The sequence below is a fragment of the Phyllobates terribilis genome, unplaced genomic scaffold (assembly GCF_046119375.1).
Source record: "Phyllobates terribilis strain yellow unplaced genomic scaffold, ASM4611937v1 Scaffold_3__8_contigs__length_932513732, whole genome shotgun sequence".
NCBI classification, from domain to species: Eukaryota; Metazoa; Chordata; class Amphibia; order Anura; family Dendrobatidae; genus Phyllobates; species Phyllobates terribilis.
In genome coordinates, this window is record NW_027362763.1 from 784,033,933 (window position 1) to 784,061,261 (window position 27,329).

Sequence of the window (27,329 nt, forward strand, 5' to 3'; positions counted from 1 at the left end):
GATGGAACAGATGGAAGGGAACATGGCCGGGTCAGTAACGGGCACATACCTCCACTTTAACTCAGGCGCCAGTTGGGCTAATATTCTTAAAGATGAGATAGTTGAACCTTTTCGGGTTGAAGATGGACTCAAAATCAAATCCCAAACCTGCTGGCAGTTTTTCGACAACACTTCAAGCAGTGGTACAGGAAAAAGTCTGCATTCTTCAAGAAAACCATGATCTCATGTATCGAAGTCTCCACTGCTCAGCTGCCAGTAAATTCCTTAAAGATGATTTCATAATGACAAGGCCCCCCATCACAGGACCTAAACCCTACTGTGAACTTGTGAACTTTCTTAAATGGTAGATTTACGGTGAAGGAAAACAGTCACCTCTCTGAACAGTGTCTTGGAGGCTGCGGTTGGTGCTGCCCAAAAAGTTGATCATGAAGAGATTAAGAAACTGACATACTCTATGGATGGAGTCTTATTACTGTTACTGAAAATAAGGGGGATATATTGGTCACTGATATTTTTTTAAAAAATGTCAGAAATGTATTTTTGTACACTTTGAGTTGTTTGGTTATTATTCTCTGTGATGAAAGCCGGCCGGTGGGTGCAGCTCTCTGGCGCCCCCTTACCTCTCAGGTCAGTCAAGGTACTGCACCTAGAGAAAGTAGTGCCAGGAAGCTGCAACCAGCGCAGGGAACACGGTAGAGTGTTCCCTTCAACGTCACTAAACCGTAACGTCACTACACAGCACAACTCGCTAGCGCCCTCTTAGCCTCAGGTCAGTCAAGGAACTGCACCTAGGATAAGCGGTCGCCAGGGAGACTGTCCTGTAACCTACTGGGTATCGGGGCCCTCTGTAGTGAGGGCGGTATATATATCTTCCTTGGCCGCGCCAGGAATATATATATCTGAACCTCCGACCGTCACTACCAGCCTTCCCCAATCCCCAGTTGGTATGCTGCCACCAGTCCCTATTTTAGATATACGCCCAGTCCGTGAATGGGCCTATATCGGGTCAGGAACCAACCCTGGGTAGCGTTTTTGGCTTGAGCCGAGCTCACACGGACGTGCGTTCGTTATGCAGAATAAAAGGCAGGCCCACAATTACTTGAGGTAATTGATTATAATAATACACTAGATACACGATATACAACTAAATATACACAGGTATAAGGTCAGGCTAAACTATACAACAATGGAATACAACACACAGAATCACCACAGCATATCAGTTACCGGTTTCTTGATTCTCTTGTGACGCAGGGAGAGGATTCTGCGGTCGCAGGCACGGTTCTTTGTTACAGGCTGAGGCCTACCACCGCATGGTCAAACTGCTCCTCCCCTTGGTGGCCTCAGCTGGTGCTCAGATGTTCAGCACCCCACTCTTGGGTCAAGACTGCCTTGTCTCTTGTCTGTCCTGCTATCTTACCTGCCCCGTCCCGCCCACTGCTGGTGAGGTCAGCTGGCTCAGTCTCCACCCTCAGGTCTAACTTCGATCAGAAGCCCAAATTCTAAGGAACCCAATAACTTCTTCTGGGATGGTCTCAGGATACCCCCAGGGGTTCCCATGGATTCGGGCCGCCGTAACCGACCTTTTGATATCAATTATGATACCATACGGTCCTCAGGAATGGCTCAGCGCTATATCTTGGCTTCCAGAGCACGTACAAACGTCTACCGCGGAGGCTTGTGTGCGCAATGGCTCCGGGACGCCGTGATATTTTTTTATTGGCCCATCCCACGCAACATGCGTGTACTTTTCATGTTTCTATATCTTATGCCTCCATGCTTGTGACAGACAAAGAAACTAGTCCTATGGGACAAATGGTCAGGTACAGATAGACGAAGCACCCCCCCCTGCTGGCTGTGTTTCCTCTCGAAGTCTTTGAAGCTCCTAGCATTCAAGTGTTAAGTAGGCCCCGGGGCTTCTTATCTTACAGGAGCCTGGATGGGGGGAAACTATCTAGTTGACGTTTTAACAGAAGGTCCCAAGGGTGGGGGCTGCTGAAGTGTGGCCATCCCTGGATATGATTTATCATTACCAAGATGGCGGCTACAGGTTCATCACACCTCCCCCTATACGAGGGCGCGAGGGGGTAGCACATTCCTGTGTTCCCCCGTGCGTCCTTCTGCACCCTCCCCTTGCCGGGATAACCCGTCAGCGTTACCGTGGTCACGGCCTCTTCTGTGGCGAATGGAGAAGTGGTACTGCTGGAGAGCGAGGCTCCAGCGTAGCAACCTGCCATTCGACCCAGAGACCGTGTGTAACCAGCTGAGGGGGTTGTGGTCCGTCTCCACGGTGAAATGGCTCCCGTACAAGTAGGGCTGCAGACGCTGCAGGGCCCATACAATTGCCAGGCATTCTTTTTCCACCGTGGAGTAAGCCACCTCCCGGGGCAGTAGCTTCCTGCTCAGGTACAAGACAGGATGTTCCTGGCCTGTCGTGTTGACCTGACTTAGCACAGCACCGAGGCCAAAGTCACTGGCGTCGGTCTGTACCACAAACGGCCGGTCGAAGTCGGCAGCTTGCAGTACAGGGGAGCTACTTAGGGCGGCCTTGAGTGCCCCGAAAGCTGTCTCGCAGGCGACTGTCCAGTCGACTGCGACGGGCAGCTTCTTCTTGGTGAGGTCCGTCAGGGGCTTGGCCAGGGTGCTATAGTGTGGGACGAACCTCCTATAGTACCCGGCGGTCCCCAAGAAGGACATCACCTGCTTTTTGGTCCTAGGAGTGGGCCAGGATGCGATGGCATCCACTTTCCCCGGTTCTGGCTTCAGAACCCCCCCGCCTACCCGGTGACCCAGGTAGAGGACCTCACTCATGCCCAGCTGGCACTTTTCCGGCTTGATGGTCAAGCCTGCCCGGTGGATCCGACCGAGCACCTGCCGCAGGTGCTCTAGGTGATCCTCCCAAGTGGGACTGAAGACTGCAATATCGTCCAAGTACGCAGCCGCGTACCCTTCAAGTCCCTCAAGCAGCGTATTGACCATCCGCTGAAAAGTGGCAGGGGCATTCTTCATGCCGAATGGCATCACTGTGGACTCGTACAGTCCAAAAGGGGTGATAAAGGCAGAGCGTTCCCTTGCCGCGGGGGTCAGAGGAATCTGCCAGTACCCCCGGCTCAGATCCATGATGGTCAGGTACTTAGCCCCGGCCATCCGATCGAGCAGGTCATCGATGCGTGGTATGGGGAACGCATCGGTGGCCGTTACAGCGTTGAGCCCCCGGTAGTCCACGCAGAACCGTGTAGTTCGGTCCTTCTTTGGTACGAGGACTACAGGCGAGGCCCACGCGCTGCTGGATGCCTGGATCACCCCCAGCTTCAGCATCTCGTCTATCTCTTGGCGCATGTTTCCCTGCACCTCGAAAGAGACCCGATATGCTGAACGCCGGATCGGCGGGTGATCGCCAGTGTCCACGTCGTGGACAGCCATCTCAGTCCTTCCGGGCAGGCTGCTGAACAGCCCCCGGAAGGGGTGCAGGGTGGTCCCCAGCTGGGACCGTTGGTCCTCCGTGAGCTGGTGGCCAACCCCCACATCCTCGATGGACCCACCCGCCTTGGCTTGGGTGAGCAGATCCAGGAGGGTTTCTACCTCTCCTTCCTCGGGAAGGTTGCACACTGGGTGGGCAGTCGCTTCCCGCTCATGATGAGCCTTCATCATGTTCACGTGGAAGGCCTTCCTCCTTCCACGGGCGTGATCCAGGGTGACCAGATAGGTGACGGCGTTGAGTTTCTGGTGCACGAAGTAGGGACCTTCCCAGGCTGCCTGAAGCTTGTTCTGTGGTACGGGGACCAGTACCCACACCTTTTGACCCACCTGGTAGGTCCTCTCACAAGCATTCTGGTCGTACCACCGCTTCTGGTCGGCCTGGGCCTGGGCCATATTGTCCTGCACCAGCTTTGCCAAGGCCATCATCCTGTCCCGGTGGCGCACGACATACTCGATGACCGACACCTCGGGGGTGGCCAAATCCCCTTCCCATGCTTCCTTCACCAGAGCCAGGGGGCCCCGTACCCGTCGCCCGTACAGGAGCTCAAAGGGGGAGAACCCCGTTGAGGCCTGCGGAACCTCCCGGTAAGCAAATAGGAGGTGTGGGAGGTAACGCTCCCAGTCTCTCCCGTGGGAGTCGACCAACATCTTAAGCATCTGCTTTAAGGTGCCATTGAACCGCTCACACAGGCCATTAGTCTGTGGGTGATACGGGCTGGCCACCAGATGTTGCACCTGCATTTGCTTACAGAGGGACTCCATCAGCCGCGACATGAACTGGGTCCCTCGGTCGGTGAGCATTTCTTGGGGGAAACCCACTCTGGAGAAGATCTCCAGTAAGGCGGTAGCCACCTTGTCGGCCCGAATGGACGACAAAGCTACCGCTTCCGGGTACCGGGTGGCATAGTCCACTACCGTGAGTATGAAGCATTTCCCGGAGTGGCTGGGAGTGGACAGAGGTCCAATAAGATCCACAGCAACCCTCGAGAAAGGCTCTTCGATGATTGGCAGAGTTACCAGTGGGGCTTTGGGGCGCGGCCCCGCCTTCCCCACCCTCTGACAGGTGTCACACGAACGGCAGTAGGCACCCACCGCGGCTCCCATCCCAGGCCAGTAGAAATGCTGAGCTATCCTGGCCTTGGTTTTAGCGATCCCTAGGTGTCCGGCCATCGGAATCTCGTGTGCGATCCGCAACAATTCCGCCCTGAACGGATAGGGTACCACTAACTGTCGGTCCCTGGGCCACGCCTCCGGTGAACCCTGCTGGACCGTTACCCGGTACAGCCGTCCCTGGTCCCAGACCACACGCTCGCAGTCCGACTCCATGGGAGGCTGTGCCGCCTGTTCCTTGAGAGCTTTCAGGCTGTCGTCTGCTTCCAACGCAGCCTGAAATTCCTGACTTGATGTGGCCAGAATCGACGAAACTGCCACATCCTCTGTCAGCCCCTCCGGGCATGTCACCTGGCCGCCGTCTGACCCGGCAGACACTTGGTCAGAAGTGGGGAAGCCGTCGGACCTCTGCAAGGCTCCTTGGGCTCCGGCGCTCCCACTCCTGGTGACAGCGGCTATGACCGCTGTGACCGTGGGTAGTGCCTGCTTCCCCTCTGTTTCTGACCAAGCCGCCCGATCAGGCAGGCTTCCTAGGCCTTTGGACATCTCGGATGTGGGGAACTCCTGCCCTGGGGTCTTACCTGGCGGCTCCTCTCTTGGGACACCCCCACCCCCCATGGCCTGTTCCTCCCCCTGCAGTGGGCCTATACTCAGCAGCCTGGATACCCCTGGGAGCCCTACACTGCCGGTAGCTGCCCCCCTCTCCATCCCTGAGCTTCTCTCTACAGAATCCTGCCCGCCCCCTCCCTCACCGGAGGACAAGAGGTCACGGCACGCCGGCTGAGCACCTCTGCGGGCATCCGCACACTCCCCACCTGCTTTCACTAACCCTGTTTGTGTTGTGTCTGTGCAGGTGTTACCCTCAGGTTTCACTCCCTCCTCCTCAGCAGGACGCACACTACATACAACATGGTTGGCATTAGCAGCAGACAAATCAATACACTCTTGGGGGGCCGAACTTGGGGGTTCAGAGGGTACATACTGCGATACTAGACGCCCCAAGTCGGTCCCTAATAAAACATTTGCGGGAATATTTGGCGTTACTCCCACCTCCCGCATCCCCCTCCCGGCACCCCAGTCCAAATACACCATGGCAACGGGAAGTGCCGGCTCCACGCCTCCAACCCCGGAGACGGAAAGAGTCTTTCCTGGTACCAAGTCCTGGGGGGACACCACCTCAGGCCGTACCAGTGTTTGTTCAGCGCCAGTGTCCCGCAGTCCCATGACCGCAGAACGGCCTATGGTGACGGGTTGGATGTTGTCCAGGGACCTACCACCACCCCCTCCCACACACAAAACATTGGGCGCTCTCTGGGACTGGGATGGGGTCTTTTGGCGCTGGGGACACTCAGCCCTAAAGTGTCCTGGTTTGTTGCATAGATGACAACGTCTTACGTCTGGTCCTTGCCTGGAGAGGGCAACAGGGGGATACACCCCTTGTGTTCTAGGGGCCGGGGAAACAGGGGCATGACTGGGCTTACCCCCTCTCCAGGTGCTGCTGGCAGACTTCTTCAGCTCAGGCGCCCTGTTATTGGCATACTCGTCTGCCAGGGCGGCTGTAGCAGAAGCCCCTGTTGGTTTTCGGTCACGGAGGAACTGTCGGAGGTCCTCTGGGCAGTTCCACAAGAACTGCTCCGTGACGAACAGTTCCTGGACCTCCTGGCGGGTAGTAAGCGCTAGACCCGAGGTCCAGTGCTCTGCGGCTCTCAACAGCGCCCGCATATGATCGGTCCAGGTGTCCTTGGGGCCACGCAGCAGGCTCCGGAACTTCTGGCGGTACGACTCGGGAGTGAGGTTGTACTGCCGGATCAGGGCCCGCTTGATGCAGTCGTAGTTCTGTACCTCCCCGGCAGGTAAGTCCCCCAAGGCATCCAGGGACTTACCCCTCAAACGGGGGGTCAGGTATCTGGCCCACTGATCCCGGGCCAGATGGTGCTGAAGACAGGTCCGTTCAAATGCCACCAGAAAGGAGTCCAGGTCCCCATCCTTCTCCAGTAGAGGGAAGTCCTCAGCTCGGACTTTGGACGACTTGGTCTCCTGATGGGTTGGTTGCTCTAGCGGAAGCCCCCGCTGGGCCAGGTCCAGTTGGTGCTGGCGCTCCGCAGCTCGCTCTGCACGCTCCGCAGCCTCCCGGCGCTCTGCAGCTTCACGCTCCGCAGCCTCCCGGCGCTCTGCAGCTTCACGCTCCGCAGCCCGCTCCGCAGCTTCGCGCTCCTCCTCCGCTGCCTTCTCTGATGCTGCCAGGAGGGTTTTGTAGACGGCATCGCCATGAGACTGGAGACTTGCCATAGCCGCTTGTAAAAGGGCTTGTGATCTGGACAGGCTGGGCTGGGTAGGTGGTGGGCAGCCCACTGCGGGACCGTATACTGGGGACTGGCTCCCTGAGGTGCCCGGGCTGGACTCCTCCTCGCCATGAGTAACAATGTCCTCCCCTCCTGCCACACGGACCGTAGCATTAGCCTCCTGCAGGGTCTTGCTCCTGGTGCCGTCTGCCATCTTGGTAACCGACACCGCTGCAACCCTGAGTTTGCACACACCTTGTTATACTTTTAGCCTGACCGTCTAACGTTGGGCTGACCTTAAGACTCCAGCAGTGGAAGTTACCACTGGCAGTCTTTAGTGCCTGGGAGTAGGGGTCCCACAACACTATTATTCTGCAATCCCACCGCTCTGCCACCAATGTGATGAAAGCCGGCCGGTGGGTGCAGCTCTCTGGCGCCCCCTTACCTCTCAGGTCAGTCAAGGTACTGCACCTAGAGAAAGTAGTGCCAGGAAGCTGCAACCAGCGCAGGGAACACGGTAGAGTGTTCCCTTCAACGTCACTAAACCGTAACGTCACTACACAGCACAACTCGCTAGCGCCCTCTTAGCCTCAGGTCAGTCAAGGAACTGCACCTAGGATAAGCGGTCGCCAGGGAGACTGTCCTGTAACCTACTGGGTATCGGGGCCCTCTGTAGTGAGGGCGGTATATATATCTTCCTTGGCCGCGCCAGGAATATATATATCTGAACCTCCGACCGTCACTACCAGCCTTCCCCAATCCCCAGTTGGTATGCTGCCACCAGTCCCTATTTTAGATATACGCCCAGTCCGTGAATGGGCCTATATCGGGTCAGGAACCAACCCTGGGTAGCGTTTTTGGCTTGAGCCGAGCTCACACGGACGTGCGTTCGTTATGCAGAATAAAAGGCAGGCCCACAATTACTTGAGGTAATTGATTATAATAATACACTAGATACACGATATACAACTAAATATACACAGGTATAAGGTCAGGCTAAACTATACAACAATGGAATACAACACACAGAATCACCACAGCATATCAGTTACCGGTTTCTTGATTCTCTTGTGACGCAGGGAGAGGATTCTGCGGTCGCAGGCACGGTTCTTTGTTACAGGCTGAGGCCTACCACCGCATGGTCAAACTGCTCCTCCCCTTGGTGGCCTCAGCTGGTGCTCAGATGTTCAGCACCCCACTCTTGGGTCAAGACTGCCTTGTCTCTTGTCTGTCCTGCTATCTTACCTGCCCCGTCCCGCCCACTGCTGGTGAGGTCAGCTGGCTCAGTCTCCACCCTCAGGTCTAACTTCGATCAGAAGCCCAAATTCTAAGGAACCCAATAACTTCTTCTGGGATGGTCTCAGGATACCCCCAGGGGTTCCCATGGATTCGGGCCGCCGTAACCGACCTTTTGATATCAATTATGATACCATACGGTCCTCAGGAATGGCTCAGCGCTATATCTTGGCTTCCAGAGCACGTACAAACGTCTACCGCGGAGGCTTGTGTGCGCAATGGCTCCGGGACGCCGTGATATTTTTTTATTGGCCCATCCCACGCAACATGCGTGTACTTTTCATGTTTCTATATCTTATGCCTCCATGCTTGTGACAGACAAAGAAACTAGTCCTATGGGACAAATGGTCAGGTACAGATAGACGAAGCACCCCCCCCTGCTGGCTGTGTTTCCTCTCGAAGTCTTTGAAGCTCCTAGCATTCAAGTGTTAAGTAGGCCCCGGGGCTTCTTATCTTACAGGAGCCTGGATGGGGGGAAACTATCTAGTTGACGTTTTAACAGAAGGTCCCAAGGGTGGGGGCTGCTGAAGTGTGGCCATCCCTGGATATGATTTATCATTACCAAGATGGCGGCTACAGGTTCATCACATTCTCTCTTTAACAGATGAAAATAAACAAATGAGATGGAAAATTTACATTTTTTATTTAGTTGCATAATAATTCTGCACACTAATAGCTGCCCAATAATTCTGCACACATAGATATTCTTCTAAGAAAGACCAAATCTCACTTTTACTTTCTTAAATATTAAAGTTTCAGATTGTCAGTCAGCACAAGAGTAGTTCAATAATAAAATTAATCATTAAAAATACTAAATTGCCTAATAATTGTGCACACAGTGTACATTTTAGTATAAGGTAGTGACATCACTGAGTTTCGGGACTCTTGTAACATTTTTCATATATGACAAATGACAAATAATATGTCTTTCTGAAAAGTCCCTAAACTTTGGCCCAAGAGAGAATTAGAATTATTTGTTATTCCTCTATTTAAGTCAGCAGGATTTGTTGGGCCTATTAATCTTCCTGTTAGGAACTATTAAAACTGAAATTTTGGACAGAAGACTTAACACCATTGTGAACAGACCCCAAATGTTTTGTCATATCAAAATGTATTTCTTTATACTTTATTATGACAAATAGTCAAAATTTTGGGAACAAAATATGCTAAGGTTTGGTAATATAGCTCCATTCAGAAGCCATACATTTAGTGTCAAGGATGGGGTCAAATATTGTCCTGTTACATTGTAAAAGGAATTTCTCAACTCACATAATGGCATTCAACATCCTCATTGGCACTAAATATATGGTTCCTTCACTAAGAATGTAATGATTGAGTGGTTAAGTTATATACTTTGCTTACCCTGTATAAGTTAAGGAAAAGATTTCACCTTGATAACAATTTGGAAACTCCTAAGGTGGCCATACACATTAATAAGCTGTTGGTTGTTCTTATCATTTATGAAGGATAAGCAAATCATCTAATAAGCATGGAGGTGTTATGGTTCTCCCCAACGGTGAGTGTTTAGAGCCTAAAGCTTAGATACCTGTCAGGTAAATGATCATTTTGCCGACATCTATTCCTTGTGAACCTTTTATACACACACGTGTTTTTAATAGGGAGAGGAGAATAAGCCACTGTCAGACACCAGGTTATCTCTCCTGAGAGCAAAAGGATGCAACATGTTGAAATCCAACATCTGACTCTTGTTTTTCTTGACATCAGCTGTTGGGGAAAACCATAATACCCCATGCACATTTAATGGTTAACTAGTCACTGTTAAAAGTGATAGGATTGACTAATATTTTACTAGTGTGTATGGCCACCTAAGGCGTTTCAAAACTGTGATCAAGGACAAAACTTTTACCTAACTGATACAGGATAAGCTAAGTATATGACCTTCCCTATGTCTCACACCTAGAAGAGCTAGACATGACAATTATTGCCCTTATTCACATGGAGGTCGCCTAACACAAGGTAAGGTTTTAATACTAGAGACAGGATAGGACTGTCCCAACTAGGTACACCTTGTTGCGGTGGAATGGCACAGCAGAAAATAATCAGCTTTGGACAGGGTAATAACCAGTTCGTACCTTCTACTGGAGTTCTGCAAACAGTTCCAGAAGCTTCTATACAATTCACATACAGGGTTTTGGTCAGACCTGCATAGTGAGGGTTCTCTGCTGTGAGGTTGTGTAGCCTTCCTGCTGCTAAGTATGTCTCTGATAAATGATTCCAGGGGTCCAAGGTGAACAGTTACTGGATCCCTTCCAGCAAGCAGGCAACGTGAATCCTGTGACAACACTCACTTTCTCTTGCAGCAGTGTCCCTGATTCCATACAGTCGCTGAGCTCCTGGGCAAAACACTTCACTGCTCGCTATATAAAGACCGAGCAGACTGTTAGTTTAGCACAGACTCTGGAAGTCTCTGTGTGCTCCAGGGACTGGTACCCTGTCTTGTTCAGCTTGTACTTGCAAAGCGCACAGTACTTTCCTTTGCATCCAGGACCTCCATGATGCTGCTTTCTTCCTCACACTACAACTACTGAAGTACCTCCTCCCCTCTGAGGGATTGTGCCAAACTTCCTGGTTTTGACAAAAGTGCACAGTCCTTCAGTAAGGGATCAGGTAACAATGTGTGGATTCAATGATAACAGCAGAGAACTTAGCCCTCACCCTAGCTGGCAATGCAGATAGTTATATTACACATGCAGGCATTTTGTGGCGCTACAGACACGGGCGCCACACATGCATCTAATTCAAATTCTTGGTTGTATTGTATGTAACCTGTTTGCATGCATAGAAATTACGGATTTAGTGACACAATAAGAGCTTATAAGTTATTTCCTGCAGTAAGAAAGAAGCTGCTGTGTCAAATGATTACAAAGTTGACAATAACAGTGCCATGTGCTCACTTCTCTCCACAGAAGAAGGAGTGGATATGCTTCCAAGCAGCACCTGGGAAATCCCCACGATAAAGGGAGTTTTTTCAGCATGTTGAAATTGGTTTATTTTTTTCTGTTAATATTTCCTATGCCTATTTCTAAAATATATTTTCATGTGCTTTACAGTTGATCCATTGTGTTAGGGTCAGATCGTTGGCATACTATTCAGTTTTATGATCACAGGAGGACACGCTACCACAAGAATCAGGTAGCAATAAATCATGAGATTATTAGAATAGAATAAAATAGAATAGAATAGAAACACAATGCGCATTTTCTTATATTATTCAGTAAATATATCATTTAGTTCCATGAAAGAAAATTTTAGGAGCAGTGGGATCTATGTCTATGGTAATTTTATGGATTGAATTGAAATGCAGACAAACCATTGGAGAACTCAGTTGCCTACAAGACAAGTCTGGAGCTGATAACAACTGATCAATGGGGTTGTTGAGTGTGGGAACCCCGCAAATCTGATATAAATTATTAATATCAAAGTAGTGAACAACCCCTTTAAATCCACAGCTGTTTGGTTTATACAACATGCATGTGTCATTATATTTCTTCTCCCAGGTATTGCATGTACTAGGCTTGAAGTTCTCAACCTATCGTATGTAGGCCTACACACCATCGCTCTCGGAGGTACTTCCACTGCACTAAAGCATTAGTAGGCAGCACAGTGTGGGGGTTTTGGCTTAGGAACATTGAGAAACACTGGAAAGGTGATATCTTGTTTCTTACTATTTTCTTTGTATCCATCACTCTGTGCTATAAAAAGTCATTCTTTGTGGATTCTTCTAGATTACAAACATGCAAGGAATAGACGAAAGGTAGGGAGTAAGGGTGATTCCAAAGCCAATGGCCTCGAAAGTAGCGACATAGATATCCAAGTTCGATATGACATATGCCAGCAAATGGCTGAGGTTGGATTATTTTATAATTACTTTCATACAAATTTACCAACTATCTTGTAGAAGAAATCTCTATTATTAAAAAAATGGTATGGTTTGTGGATATTCTGTAGCCAGGGACCATGTAGGGCCAAGAATGTTGCTAAATTTTATTGGCATTTAGAAATGTCATATAGACGAGCTAACACTCTACTCCTTTATGACATTTAAAAAGCCTGAAATAATCAGATATAAACCACATAAAGTTTATGTAGATCATGTAGCTCTGCCACAATGTGTAGGTTGGCCACCCATGTACCAACATCTACCCACATCTTTAATTGACAATCTAGTAGCAAATTCAGGACCATTTAAACCTGAGCTGATATTTTCCAGTAGTCAAACATTTCCACATGTGGATGGAAAGGTACTGGATCGTGTAGGGTTAAGGGCATTAATAGGCATAGGTATTAATGAGCTATCCACAGGATAGTTCATCAACCGCAGATCAGTGAGTATCAGACACCCGACACCCCACCGATCAGCTGCTACTTGCGTTAGTGGTGGTCGGATGTAAATATTTTGAATAAAAGATGTGCTGCAGTAGCCGGCAATGACTGGCAGTGGCCGCTACAGATTTCATAGAGCTGTGCTTAGCAGCTCCTTTCAAAGTATTTATAGCTGGCCACTACAGAGGCAAATAACAGCTGATCAGTGGGGTTCTGGGTATTGAACGCTCACTGATCTATTATTGATGACCTATCATATGCCCGGACAACCCATTTAAAAGTAGGAGTGACCTCTGGAGTGGGTGGAGATAACATCTTACTGTATATTTTTAAAGACAAATATATAAATATAAATAAAAAACTAATAATCTTAGATTCGATTAAATAACTTACTGGACAAATACAACCCTACTATAGGGAAATAAAAAGAAGGGTATCTAGAATGTTAAAACTGGGACCTCTAAAAAGCCGCAAGTAAAATCTATAAGTAAATGTAGTGAAATTGCTAGTTGTACATGTAGACTCAATTAGAAATAGCTATGATGTTAGAAAATTTTTCCCTGATGAGACAATCCAAAAATTTCAGTGTATTGTAAATTACGATTTTCATTCTGGTAAAATGTGAGAATGGACAGTATTTGCATTCACCTACAAACATCCGTCTCTTATTGACAGCCATTCACCCTACTAAGACAGCTAAAAAAAAGATTCAGAGTCTTAGACTTAGTCATTATTATTATCAAGAACTTTTTTTTGACTACACACATGACATAAATGATTGAAAATAAAAATTTTATAATGACATAATACAAAGTTAAGTGAACGCTAACTTCAAAGCAAACCAAAGGCAAACAATGAATAATTTTCACAGGGAAATGTTCTTGACTTTAGCGCGATATGACACTCTTTTTTATAATTGTCATCACTTTTCTCACTGATGGGCTTTTCGGGAACACAAAAACTTGCATGATGTAATACATATAATGATAAAGCGGGCTAAACCTGCTGATTTCTGCAGTATCAGGCGATGCTTCGATGTGCATGGGGACTCCCTGACTATTGTGGAAAAGAAGTAAAAGCTTTAACATTCCCAATCCTTGGTTCCTGAGAGAGAAACACCGGAGGATTCCGGAGGAGTCCAGAGGCTACTTTTTCACACTTCACCTAGTGTGCATGTGTAATGTGGCGCGGGGTGGTAGTCGTGAGTGAGGTACTCATGTTTCATGCCCTGGCATGCTACATGAAAATGGAGGTCCTGACTGGTTGTGTGGACTTTAACTTTGGGGCGGCTTCACCCTTGCAGGCCGCATGGTGCCGGTGATTTAGGCTGGCCAGACTCGGATGTTATAGAGTTCAATGAAGGAACTCTATAAGTTTACTGAACTATAACGTGGTGAGGTGTACAGTACAGACCAAAAGTTTGGACACACCTTCTCATTTTAAGATTTTTCTGTATTTTCATGACTATGAAAATTGTACATTCACACTGAAGGCATCAAAACTATGAATTAACACATGTGGAATTATATACTTAACAAAAAAAAGTGTGAAACAACTGAAAATGTCTTATATTCTAGGTTCTTTTAAGTACCCACCTTTTGCTTTGATGACTGCTTTGCACACTCTTGGCATTCTGTTGATGAGCTTTAAGAGGTAGTCACCGGAAATGGTTTTCACTTCACAGGTGTGCCCTGTCAGTTTTAATAAGTGGGATTTCTTGCCTTATAAATGGGGTTGGGACCATCAGTTGTGTTGTGCAGAAGTCAGGTGGATACACAGCTGATAGTCCTACTGAATAGACTATTAGAATTTGTATTATGGCAAGAAAAAAGCAGCTAAGTAAAGAAAAACGAGTGGCCATCATTACTTTAAGAAATGAAGGTCAGTCAGTGCGAAAAATTGGGCAAACTTTGAAAGTGTCCCCAAGTGCAGTTGCAAAAACCATCAAGCGCTACAAAGAAACTGGCTCATATGAGGACCGCCCCAGGAAAGGAAGACCAAGAGTCACCTCTGCTTCTGAGGATAAGTTTATCCAAGTCACCAGCCTCAGAAATCGCAGGTTAACAGCAGCTCAGATTAGAGACCAGGTCAATGCCACACAGAGTTCTAGAAGCAGACACATCTCTACAACAGCTGTTAAGAGACTTTGTGCAGCAGGCCTTCATGGGAAAATAGCTGCTAGGAAACCACTGCTAAGGACAGGCAATGAGACTTGTTTGGGCTAAAGAACACAACGAATGGACATTAGACCAGTGGAAATCTGTGCTTTTGTCTGATGAGTCCAAATTTGAGATCTTTGGTTCCAACCACCGTGTCTTTGTGCTACGCAGAAAAGGTGAACGAATGAACTCTATATGCCTGGTTCCCACCGTGAAGCATGGAGGAGGAGGTGTGATGGTGTGGGGATGCTTAGCTGGCGACACTGTTGGGGATTTATTCAAAATTGAAGGCATACTGAACCAGCATGGCTACCACAGCATCTTGCAGCGGCAGACTATTCCATCCGGTTTGCATTTAGTTGGACCATCATTTATTTTTCAACAGGACAATGACCCCAAACACACCTCCAGGCTATGTAAGGGCTATTTGACCAAGAAGGAGAGTGATGGGGTGCTACGCCAGATGACCTGGCCTCCACAGTCACCAGACCTGAACCCAATCGAGATGGTTTGGGGTGAGCTGGACCGCAGAGTGAAGGCAAAAGGGCCAACAAGTGCTAAGCATCTCTGGGAACTCCTTCAAGATTGTTGGAAGACCATTTCCAGTGACTACCTCTTGAAGCTCATCAAGAGAATGCCAAGAGTGTGCAAAGCAGTCATCAAAGCAAAAGGTGGCTACTTTGAAGAACCTAGAATATAAGACAATTTCAGTTGTTTCACACTTTTTTGTTAAGTATGTAATTCCACATGTGTTAATTCATAGTTTTGATGCCTTCAGTGTGAATGTACAATTTTCATAGTCATGAAAATACAGAAAAATCTTTAAATGAGAAGGTGTGTCCAAACTTTTGGTCTGTACTGTATGTACAGTAAATAGCGAGTGCAAATCTTCATGGACATTTCTCTTAACACACAAAACATCTTTATACACATTCTTTCTTTACTTCCTAAACTCACACAATTCGGTCACACACAAAAGAGAATTTTTTGCCTTCCCCGCAACCCAGCACAGTGCTTTGGGAGCTTCCCTTGCCCCCAATAACGGCACTACAGTACAGTAAATGAGAGTCCTGTTTCTCAACCCACGGTTCGGCATCTTTTCCCTTTAGTGGAGCTACTTCTGCCACTATGGCCTTTACTTAGCTTCTCTTCTTGCCGACGCCTCTGAACTACTACACTGGATACTCTCTTCATCTCGCGTTCCCTGCTCCGATTCGTCCCGTTACCTTTTTTGGCTTGCCAACACGGGACCATCACTCTAGGCCTCCTGCCCCAGATCCCGCCTCCGGAGAAGCACTTACTCCTATGTCTTTTTCTCGTCACTACTCTGGATAACGCTATCTGTTGTTGCCTCAGTCTCCTCTCACTTTAGGGACACACACTTCATGCGGCTCTGCTCGCTGGTCAGACCATAGGTCTGCCTCTACTGCACACAGGTCCCTACTTCCCTTCCTGACAGGAAACTGTCTCCATCCCTTCACTTTAGCCCCTCCCACTCTGAGCTAGTCACAACTATTAACCCTAACTGTCCATAATAGCTCCCTACTACTGGGCAGAATACAATCTGTCACTAACAACATATGTCACTAAACACATTACACATTCAAATGAATTATAACAATACACGTGTCTTTCAGGGGAAATGTGGGAAACACATCCATCTTCTTACACATGTTGGGACAAATAGCTGTTGGATGATTGCTTTCTCATGTGTATGACCGGCTTTAGGTACAGTGGTTACATTTTGGAGAGTGGGAGCAATTATTTGGATCTATATACCTATTTTCATCCATGGGAAAGCTGCAGGTAGACAATGCACCCTCATTCCCCAACCTCCATCAGTTGCCTTTCCCCAGTTATAGTTGCTTGAGTGGAATCAAGTGCGTCTGGTGCTTGGATCCATAGGACTTATTAATTAATGGGAGTCCAACCGATGGGACCAGGATTGGTCACGACTATTCCAAAGTTCCATTTGTGAAAGAAGTGGTTGAAAGCAAGTGTGACCACTGTTCAATTCCCTGCCTATAGAAGTGTTGGTCACATGCTCTCTACAACTCCATTCACACAGGTGATTTTGGGCCCCAATTCTTGGGATCAATGCAAGGCTGAGCAGCCAGACTCCCAAAGATCATATATTTATCATCTATCCTTTGAGTAGGGGATAAATGTTGTTAATGGGACAACCTTTTAAAACAATGCAATATCATAACTGGTATTGATTACTGTTATTTTCTAATCAGGCAAATGACAGAAATGTTTGTGAAATATGATGAGTAAAGTAGGACTCCGAAGAACCTTTCACTTTCTGATGGGTTGAAATAAGTTGTACACAAGTGTCATCAATTTTGGCCCAAACATTATGTTTTTTAATGCTTTCCATGTATTAATGCCTCGGTGAAATAAAACTTTACAGAAGCACTCCCATCTATATTTTTTTTATTAAATGTATGCATATATGCATGTAATGCAGTGTGAATGTATTAATATACTCACCTATCGCTGCTTGCTCCGGTGTCCATTGCCCTTTCGCTTCTCCATGACTTCATCAGTCTGCAGACTGTCCGGGTCATGCTGCACTCAGTGTGATCCAGAAGTAGCTTTAAGGCCGCTTTCACATGTCAGTGTCTCCAGTAAGTGTGGTGACAGTTTTCACACGTATCAGAGACACTTACACAGGTTGACTCATCCAAATGAATGGGTCTGTGCACATGTCAGAGTGTTTCCATGGACCATGTGTTTGTGGGCAAAACACGCTGACATGTCCATTTCTTGCACGCTGCATGGGCCACAAAACGTCTCACATACGTGCACACTGATGACACATGGATGATATCCGTGTGTCATCAGGGTGACATGTACCAGCGCTTGGGAATCAGCGGTACTGTTCGCGCTGTTCCCAAGCGCCAGGTGTTGGAGGCATCTCTCATTATTGTCCCCTGCTTGCGCTGAGATCAGCGCGAGCAAGGGACAATGTTGAGAGTAGTATTCTGCCTCCGCTGTCTACAACAAGTGTAAAATTAAGAATAAAATAAAAAACACATTATACTCACCTTTACACCTAATTCCCCGAAGCCAATGTCCCCTGTAAACAAGGTAAGCAGTTCAGGGGCCCACTCGCTGGAGCGAGTCATTCTCTCCTGCTCCTCAGCGTGAGCGGTAGCCGCTGATGCAGAAGTGTTGCACAGATGGAGTACGGCATGGGACACTGAATTATTTACACTTGTTTACAGGGGACAATGGTTTCAGGGAATTAGGTGTAAAGGTGAGTATAATGTGTTTTTTATTTTAGTCTTAATTTTACACTCAAGAATAATAATTTCAGCGGGGGCTGAATACAACTCTCAACATTGTCCCTTGCTCGCGTTAATCGCAGCGCAAGCAGGGGACAATGATGAAAAATGGCTTCAGCACCCGGCGCTTGGGAACAGCACTAACTGTACCCCTGATTCTCAGGCGCTGGTACATGTGATCCTGATGTGACACATGGTTGCCACACAGATACACATGGACATGGATATCTCTGGTACTATTTTTTCCAGTACCGGAAATATCAGGACGTGTGAAAGAGGCCTTACAATGTAAGCCTATCGACCGTCAGAAAAAGCTTCCATAGGCTTACATTATAAAAGAGAATTCCGACTCATGAATAGAGCATAGAGTGAGCTGGGTAGACAGAATTGCGGTGAAGGTACTGACAAACAAAGCAGAACAGCGCTGGATCCCAGAGAGATCAGCAATAGGTGAGCATATTAATACACTCACACTACATTACATGTATATAAACACACATTTAATAAAAAAATATAGATGGGAATGCTTATTTGATGGAAAGGTTTTCAATATCAGATCGGTGGGAAGTGCAATGAATCACCAGAAGTGGCAGAGCTCTGTACATTGTGAAATGGCTGTGAATATTAAAGATGTAGAAAACCCATTAAAAGAGATTGTCCTACTACAAACCATTTTTATTATAAAAGTAAGATAAGTGGGGATCTAACCTCTGGGACCCCATGGTTGCTGAGAACGAAGGGCACTTAGTCCCATTCATTGGCTGGAGAGCAGACTCAGCACGTGATGTTCCTCACTACTGACATCAGTGGGGATTTTGGAAGTAGTGCACTAATGCTCAAATTCAGCTGTTGGGAAAATCTTGCATTCACAGTGAAACTGCTTCCAGCTTTTTCAAGCAATGAGCATTTAAGTACATAATCATGAATATCGGTATTGTTATAGCAATCATCTGTTTAGGTTTAGTGGCCATGAGAGAATCATGGTTTCGCTACTATGACTGGCAAACCCACAACAGCAAGAAACCCAGTATTTAAATTACTACAGCAAGTTCAAGTGAAAGTTTTTAAGTGTAGTCAAATTTAAATGCTGAGAAAGGTCAGCTGATCTATCGACATATAAAACTTGCCCTGCAGAACTCCCAGATCAAGGTGCTTTATCTGACAAAGTGTGCACAGAACCACAATTCTACTACGAGACAGTGAACAACAACATCCTCCCTAAAAGAACCCTTGAGCTGTATGATACCTTAATCCAGCGGTCTCATGACATTAATGCTTTATATATTCTATTAGTTATTTTGCTGGATCAGTTGTGGAAGCCATTAAATTATCAATGATGTACAAATATGCATATTTATTAAAAAAAAAGTATACCTCACCCCTATATAAACAATATGCCTGCAAACTATGCTACAGAACGAGATCAGATTTTCCGCATGAGGAAAAACACCCAGTGCATAGTGGTATTCGAGAGCGGAGACGTAGCTCTGCACCCTTCCTCCGTCATCCTGCATGTGTACAATCTGTAAGTAAAAGGTCACAGTCACTGGAGAAGAAGCCAGTTCTCCGCCGCCAGCTCTTGTTTTATGTTGTAAAGATAATACTTAGGGATATAAGTTCCAAATACATAGACGTGTCAACGACTAATGACAGCTTTGACCGTTTCTGTACACAACAGACATTAATAGAGGTGTAAATTCAAATTTATGGGCCCAATGCCAAAGCTGTAGCACCCCCACCTACCATGGGCTATTTATAATGCTGGTGTCTTGTCATGTGGCAGAGGAACTGCTGGGCCCTCTCAGGCACAAGATGGAAACTTCTTCCTGGCCTATACCTATACCCCTGTACACTAAAGGGCTATTTCCAAAATATGGACTTATCTCCTATATATAGGAAGGCAGATAACTTACCCCTTTCTAGCAATCACTGGTATTCCCAGCGATCAAACCCCCAGCAATCCTGAGAAAGGGGTTTTGAAACCCTAGAACCAGGTTCTTCAGAACCTCATCTTGAATGGAGAGGATGCTCGACTGCCACTCTTTATTGTTAATTGGACTGCCAGGGAAAGATGAGCGCTGGCTGTTGGGTTTCAGAGACCCTGTTTCTTGGATTTCTGGGGTTGGTTCCAAAGCTATCAGTAAGCTATCCCCTACACTGTGGACAGGGGATAACGTCCTATATTTGGAATAACCGTTTCATATTGTTATTAGGCAGTTTTACCAGGTTTCATCTAAATCATATCTCTTATGTGAGGGCTATGCTATAAAAAGAATAAAACTAGTGCTTACACGTCACTGTATTATGAACCCTGTAGGCACTCTATCTGCTCCCCTATAATAAGGTGCCATAATATAACTCGTAGGGGAAAATACCTACATAATACAGCATGCAATGGGTCATTCCAATTTTTTGTGAGCCTTTATATAAAATCAGAGGTACAGTATGGGTGTATAGCAGGCTCTGGGCACCATATTACAAATGTGTACAATGCAGACCAGTAATATGGCTGTGTGTATGAGGCCTTAGGATCATCTCTGTCCTGGGACATCCCTGGCATGCTGACACCCATGTCCTGGTGTTGACCCTTCCTCTACAGCAGCATGAAGCTTGCTCCAAGGTGTTACTTCTCTTTCCGCTGCAGACTATGTAGCCCCATGTGAATTATGAATAATGGCCTGTGCGCTCTAGTAACAGACTGCCTATACCGCTGTTACAACACGGCAGAGCTTCCTGTGCAGCCTTAACCATAACCTTCCTGAATCGCAGCCTATTCACTAAGCGTATCTCTTGTAGACCATGGATTTCCTGGTTCAGGTACAGACACAAAACTTTCTTTGTTTTTTATCATGTGTCAAATTTACATTCTTCATACAATGCCCATCCCATGTTATTAAATTAACTCTTCTTCACCAGAGTTAACCATTTGCAACCAGCAAAGAAAAATATGTTTAACTTCTAGACGTGTCATGAACCTAATGTAATCTTCAAGACTACAACTGGTCTCCCCCAATTGGGGTCAGCAGCCCATTAAGACATAATGATAAAATAAAGCAGAGGGTAAGTAAAATACAATTGGCATACAATAATTTCAATGGATGCCCAGATGATTAATGTAGGTGCCAGCCCAGATGATTAATGTAGGTGCCAGCAGTACTACAACCTGTTATCGGCTGCTGGCCGCAGGGCCCGTATGTCATAGAGCTACACAAACTTCTCCTGATAATATCATGTAAACTGATGTAACTAGACTTGGATAAACAAGGAAGTAGCTGATTTACTTTGGAAAAATTCCCCTTCTAGTTTCCGCTTAGTACATAACTTAAAAGTGAACACCAAAGTGCTAACAGCACCAACAGGTTGGTGCACCAAATCACCAGTACCAGTCATCATGTGAAATGAGATCCATTATAATGCCATACATTGGGAAAATCCAGTCTTCTGTTATTGGCTTGTATATATTTTACTTTTATGGGATTTTTTAAAATGTTCAAGATATGGGACAAAGAATGCTTCTCAATGTAATTTCAATGTTCTTCTATATACTGAAGCCAAATTCTTCCATACCCCAAGGGCACATGGACGCCAGAGAGGGGCACTCACTGCCATACTTGGCTCATCCACTTATTACATGGTACTCTGTGGTGACCCAGCATGATCTTGTGAAGTTTGTTAGGCGGCACTCGAATGCTGGCATCCTGGGTGCTTTTGACATCCGCAAAGAACCCACCGACGTCTTGATGTCACATAAGGCCTAGTCATGACATGAGTTGTGCCGCAGTGTCATGACGTCACAGGGGTCAGCGACCAGGATGCTGGTATTCCAGTGCCAGTTGAGGAAATTCCAAAGTCCCTGCTAGGCTTCCATAGAGTATTGACGTGAACACCGGCCCAGGGTTCTGCAAAGCTTTTTGCTCATTTATGACCTATCCAAATGTTAGGTTATATTCTGCGGCACCATATATTTGTGTGTGTGTTAATAATTGTAATGGCGACACTTACTAAATAAACTTCATGTCTGAGATGTCTTTTTTTAAAACAACTTTATCTGTTCCCATTTAAAGTCATATATAGATTAAAGCCCCAAAATACATCTCCTGCAGTACCCAAGATACTACTAATGCTGCTCTATGCAACCACAAAGAGTTAAATTAAATATTCAGCTCCGCTACATCAGTACATGACTAACCGTCTGCTCTATGGTGTTGATAACCTTAAACTGAAAGCAAAGTATAATTAAATGTTTATAATGATTTAATATGCAAATTGCCTCTTCAGAGAGGAAGAGGACTTAAACTCTATAGCGCCACCTGCTGAAAGCAGCAATCTTACAAGTCACTATCGACCCTTTAATGAGTTTTGCAATCTGACTTAGGATAAAAGCAAAATTAGAATATCAATTTGCAGACACGGTGTTTTGGGGTATTGCCCCTCATCAGTGCAAAGTATGAGAACTGATTTGGCTAGTTGAGAGGCTCTGGACTGATGTCTAAGGGGTAACGTTTCTTTAGGAAGGAAATGGCCTGATCCTCTAGTGAACAAGCTCAAATTGTCACTAAAGTCTCACATTGTTAAAGTTTAAAAAACAATTAATCCATGATGATATCACAAAGAGTTGGATCAAATTAAGGATCTCAGATTTGCCAAGTCCGTGCCAGATTTGGACAGTTGATGACAATATCACACATAGAGATGAGCGAACCTGAACTTAATAGTTTGGGGTTCGTACTGGACAGTTAGTGTCCGGTGCTAAACGCTGAACACGGACTTGTCACACACAACCATCTGATGTTCACCTACTATTTATGATGTCATTCAAGACTTCCTCATCCACCTTACCGGTTACTACAGAATAGTGCCCGTATTAAACATACACCACAGTGATGCCGCCCAGAGGAATATCCAGCTTGATTCAAAGTGACTACAATTTGGAGAAGTGACCGACTCCTCTCTCGTGACACATACCGAGAGGACACAACTTCTCCTTTTCTTAGTTTTGGTGAATTTATTTTGTTGGTTTTCTCAACGTGAATATAAAAAAAAATCTTATACATGCTACAGAAATAACAAAACCTCTTCTTGTCACAATACAAGTTACAAAACCCAGTAACAAAAATGAAACTTCCTATCAATAATTACATACCAGATTCTTTTCACAAACCCACAATCACAACACATGTATGGGCTAAAAGATTTTGCAACACAAAACAGATAAAGGAAAGTACTAGCCGTATTTGCTGATATACGAAGCATAACATTCGCAATACCTGACTGGCTGACTGTGGCTCTAAATATGAAGTCTGTCTAATTTCCATTTACTATGCATGAGATTATTAACAAGAAGCCCAGAAAAATGTCTGCCCCCCTCTCCCAATGATTGCTGCTTTATTTCACATAGGTCCAGTTCAGACATACCTTTCCTATAAGGCTGCTTTCACACAATGTCTTATTTGTTGATTTTTAAACCCATGTGTTTTTTTGAGCTAAAACCAAAGGTGGATCCAGCGAGAAGGTGAACTTCCTTTTAAATCCACTTTAGCTAAAAAAAAACTGCATCTTTTACCAAATATTCTGTGCATGACACCACCCTGATCATTCGTTTTCTTATAATCTGCACATAGATTTAAAAGCGTCATAAAATAGTAAAGACATATGTGACACCTACCTGCCATGGAGTATCACTTTTAGTGGATCTAGCTTGACTTAGGATATATGTAAGAGAAGAGTATAGTCGCTCCAGTGACAGCTCAGTATAAAGTTCTCCTATATAAAGTATTGTATGGGCTGAACCCAAAGCTATAGTCCTGATTGATCAGCAGATATGGAGATGGTTCACCGGTTCTTCACACCCATAGGTGATCCCACTGAGAGGTGCAGATGACCAGTGTCAACGCAGAAAAGTTTTTTTTTCAGCAAGTAACTTCTTTTGCTCAGGACAGAGTTGGGCATTGAGCAATGTGCAGATGGAGCAGCTATTAGAAGTGCTAGTAAGGAGGAGTCAGCTGCTGGGTGTGTATTCTCTACTAGCTGGGGATAAACTGTGATGACATCTACATCAGCAGTGGAAAGTCCCTACACACTGCCTTCTCACCAGTGACATCACGCCTTGTGCTGCTCAGCCATCCTACCTACTAGTGCTCTCTAGTGCTGGATAGCTGGTGAGAAAGCTGCAGTGACATATGTAATGACGTCTGTGAGGGCACAGTGGTCACTGCTCTACTGTACTCCCCCATGCCAGCAGCCCCCATGAACTGTCATTAAAAAAGTAGAAACATCTTAAAAAGCTAAAAACCATAATCTGTTCATTTTTAAGTTTCAGCTAGGTTAATTAATTGTAACGTAACCCATCAAATATCACCATCACCTTCTTCTAACCACATCATGACATTTCAGTTTCAGCTATAAAGTGCATCTGAACATATAATAAAATACCTATATTGATTTATATTTCACCTTCTGCGCTGCAATAAAAGTATAAATGGAACCTAGAACTTAAGGTAATTTCATACATAGCAATTACAGTGCCTTGAAAAAGTAGTCATACACTGTGCACTTTTCCACATTTTTTTCACATTACACCCACAAAGTTAAATGTATTTTATTGGGATTTTATGTGATATACCAACACTAAGCAGCAAGCATTTGTGAAGTGTAAAGGGAATGATACATGATTTTCTAAATATTTTAAAAATATAAATTTGAAAATTGTGCGCATTTGTATTCAGCCCTTGAGTCAATACTTTGTAGGACCACCTTTAGCTGCAGTTACTGCTGCAAGTCTTTTGGGATATGTCTTTACCAGCTTTACACATCTAGGAGGCTAAAATTTTAGCCCATTCTTCTTTGCAAACTAGCTCTGGCTCAGTGAGATTGAATGGAGGCGTCTGTGAACAATTTTCAAGTCTTGTCACAGATTCTCAATGGGATTTAAATCTGGACTGTGACTGGGGCATTCATACACCTGAATGTGCTTTGATCTAAACCATCCATTGTAAATCTGGCAGTATGTTTAAGGTTGTTGTCCTACTGGAAGATGTACCTACACCCCAGTCTCAAGTCTTTTGCAGCCTCTAACAGGTTTTCCTCCAGGATTGCCCTGTATTTAGCTCCCTCCCAGGGGCGGACACAGACTGTAGTGGGCCCCTGTGCAAGAAATTTTTGGGGGCCCCCCCCTGCGCTTCATAAGGCAACAAAGTTATGTAAACATAACCCCCCCATGTGCAGCTCTCATCCCCCCCATGTGCAGCTCACCCCCCCGATGCATCTCTCATCCCCCCCCCCGTGCATCTCTCATCCCCCCCGTGCATCTCTCACCCCCCCATGTGCATCTCTCACCCCCCCATGTGCATCTCTCACCCCCCCATGTGCATCTCTCACCCCCCCATGTGCATCTCTCATCCCCCCATGTGCATCTCTCATCTCTCATCCCCCCCATGTGCATCTCTCATCCCCCCCATGTGCATCTCTCACCCCCCCATGTGCATCTCTCATCCCCCCCATGTGCATCTCTCACCCCCCCCATGTGCATCTCTCATCCCCCCCATGTGCATCTCTCATCCCCCCCATGTGCATCTCTCATCCCCCCCATGTGCATCTCTCATCCCCCCCACTCCTAGTTAATTAATTGTATTTAAGAAAAATAAAACTTGTTATACTTACCCCCATGCGATCCCTGCAGAATCCTGGCGCTCGTCCACGTCGCTGCCACCAGGCTCTCCTGACGTTCAGCCATGTGACGGTGTCACATACATAGCCAACAGCTTTTGTTTTGGCCAAAAGATTTTTAAAGCCGCCACCATGATAAGGTAGACTCTTCTGGCCGGGCCCTACTCTAACCTATTAAAATTTTCTTAAAATATCCAATACTCTTTTTAGATATATTTTTATTTAGTTTTCTTTAAGGGAATGTGTCATATACATTTTTTTTTAAAATGACCAATAATACCACATACAGGGAATACCGCCACACCATCACCAGACCACATATTACCACAACATAGTGACCGAATAATACCACACAGAAGGGAGAAAAACTGCCACACCATGACCAGACCACATATTACCACCACATTACTAATATTACCACCACATTACTAATATTACCATAAGTGTCAATATACACGGGAGCTCTATACATGGTATGTATAATGTAAGTGTCCAGGTAATCTAGTGATCACCAGTGACATTATACACAGGAGCTCTGTATATAGTGTCAGTGTACAGGTAATACAGTGATCACCAGTGACATTATACACAGGAGCTCTGTATATAGTGTACAGGTAATACAGGGATCACCAGTGACATTATACACAGGAGCTCTGTATATAGTGTACAGGTAATACAGGGATCACCAGTGACATTATACACAGGAGCTCTGTATATATTGTCAGTGTACAGGTAATACAGTGATCACCAGTGACATTATACACAGGAGCTCTGTATATAGTGTCAGTGTACAGGTAATACAGTGATCACCAGTGACATTATACACAGGAGCTCTGTATATAGTGTACAGGTAATACAGGGATCACCAGTGACATTATACACAGGAGCTCTGTATATAGTGTACAGGTAATACAGGGATCACCAGTGACATTATACACAGGAGCTCTGTATATATTGTCAGTGTACAGGTAATACAGTGATCACCAGTGACATTATACACAGGAGCTCTGTATATAGTGTCAGTGTACAGGTAATACAGTGATCACCAGTGACATTATACACAGGAGCCCGGTACATAGTATATAGTGTAAGTGTACATGTAATGCACTGACTCACTGGTGACGTCTCTAGGTGAAGTCCTTCAGCTACGCTTTTCTCCTTCATCCAGCACAGACCGCCATCACGTCTTCCAGCCAGGACTCGTCTCTGCATAAAATAACACAGTTATCTAGAGCACATTCCCCAACTTCTACATTACGCAGCTGAATACAGACGTGCATCCACCATCAATATATGGTTAGTTATTATGCAACCTACCATTCCAAATATAAATTGTAATCCACCACGGTGCCCCCATTAACTGTAAATAGGCACTTAATATATAATTTAATTAACCTCTACTCTATACTTCCTGCTCCCCGCATTCATTATTTACATGCACCCCCTGCCCCAATTCATTATATCATGTCCGTGCTCTCCCCACCCCATCGTCATTTATCATTTACTCTCCCCCACCCCACATTCATTATGTGCAGCTCATTATCCCCCTACTCCTAATTCCCCCATGTGCAGCTCATTTTCTCCCAATTCCCCCATGTGCAGCTCTCACCCCCCCATGAGCAGCTCTCGCCACCCCCCCATGTGCACATCTCTCATCCCCCTCCCCCACATATGCCCCTCTCTCATCCCCCTCCCCCACATGT

The 27,329-nt window shown here is 46.0% G+C and overlaps 1 protein-coding gene across 3 annotated transcripts in view; it reads right to left on the bottom strand.

Moving 5' to 3' along the window:
• REL (REL proto-oncogene, NF-kB subunit) overlaps positions 1–23,995 on the bottom strand; it is a 64,539-nt gene extending 40,544 nt beyond the window's left edge. The window contains exon 1 of one of the 3 annotated variants that reach the window (XM_073672383.1): positions 23,627–23,995. In XM_073672383.1, the coding sequence (XP_073528484.1) occupies positions 23,627–23,633 (7 nt within the window). In that variant the 5' untranslated portion in view covers positions 23,634–23,995. Of the gene's footprint in view, positions 1–10,261; positions 10,734–22,761; positions 22,843–23,626 lie in introns of those variants that run through there. The other 2 variants (XM_073672385.1, XM_073672384.1) reach the window with 2 other exon arrangements.
• Between the last annotated feature and the right edge of the window lie 3,334 nt (positions 23,996–27,329).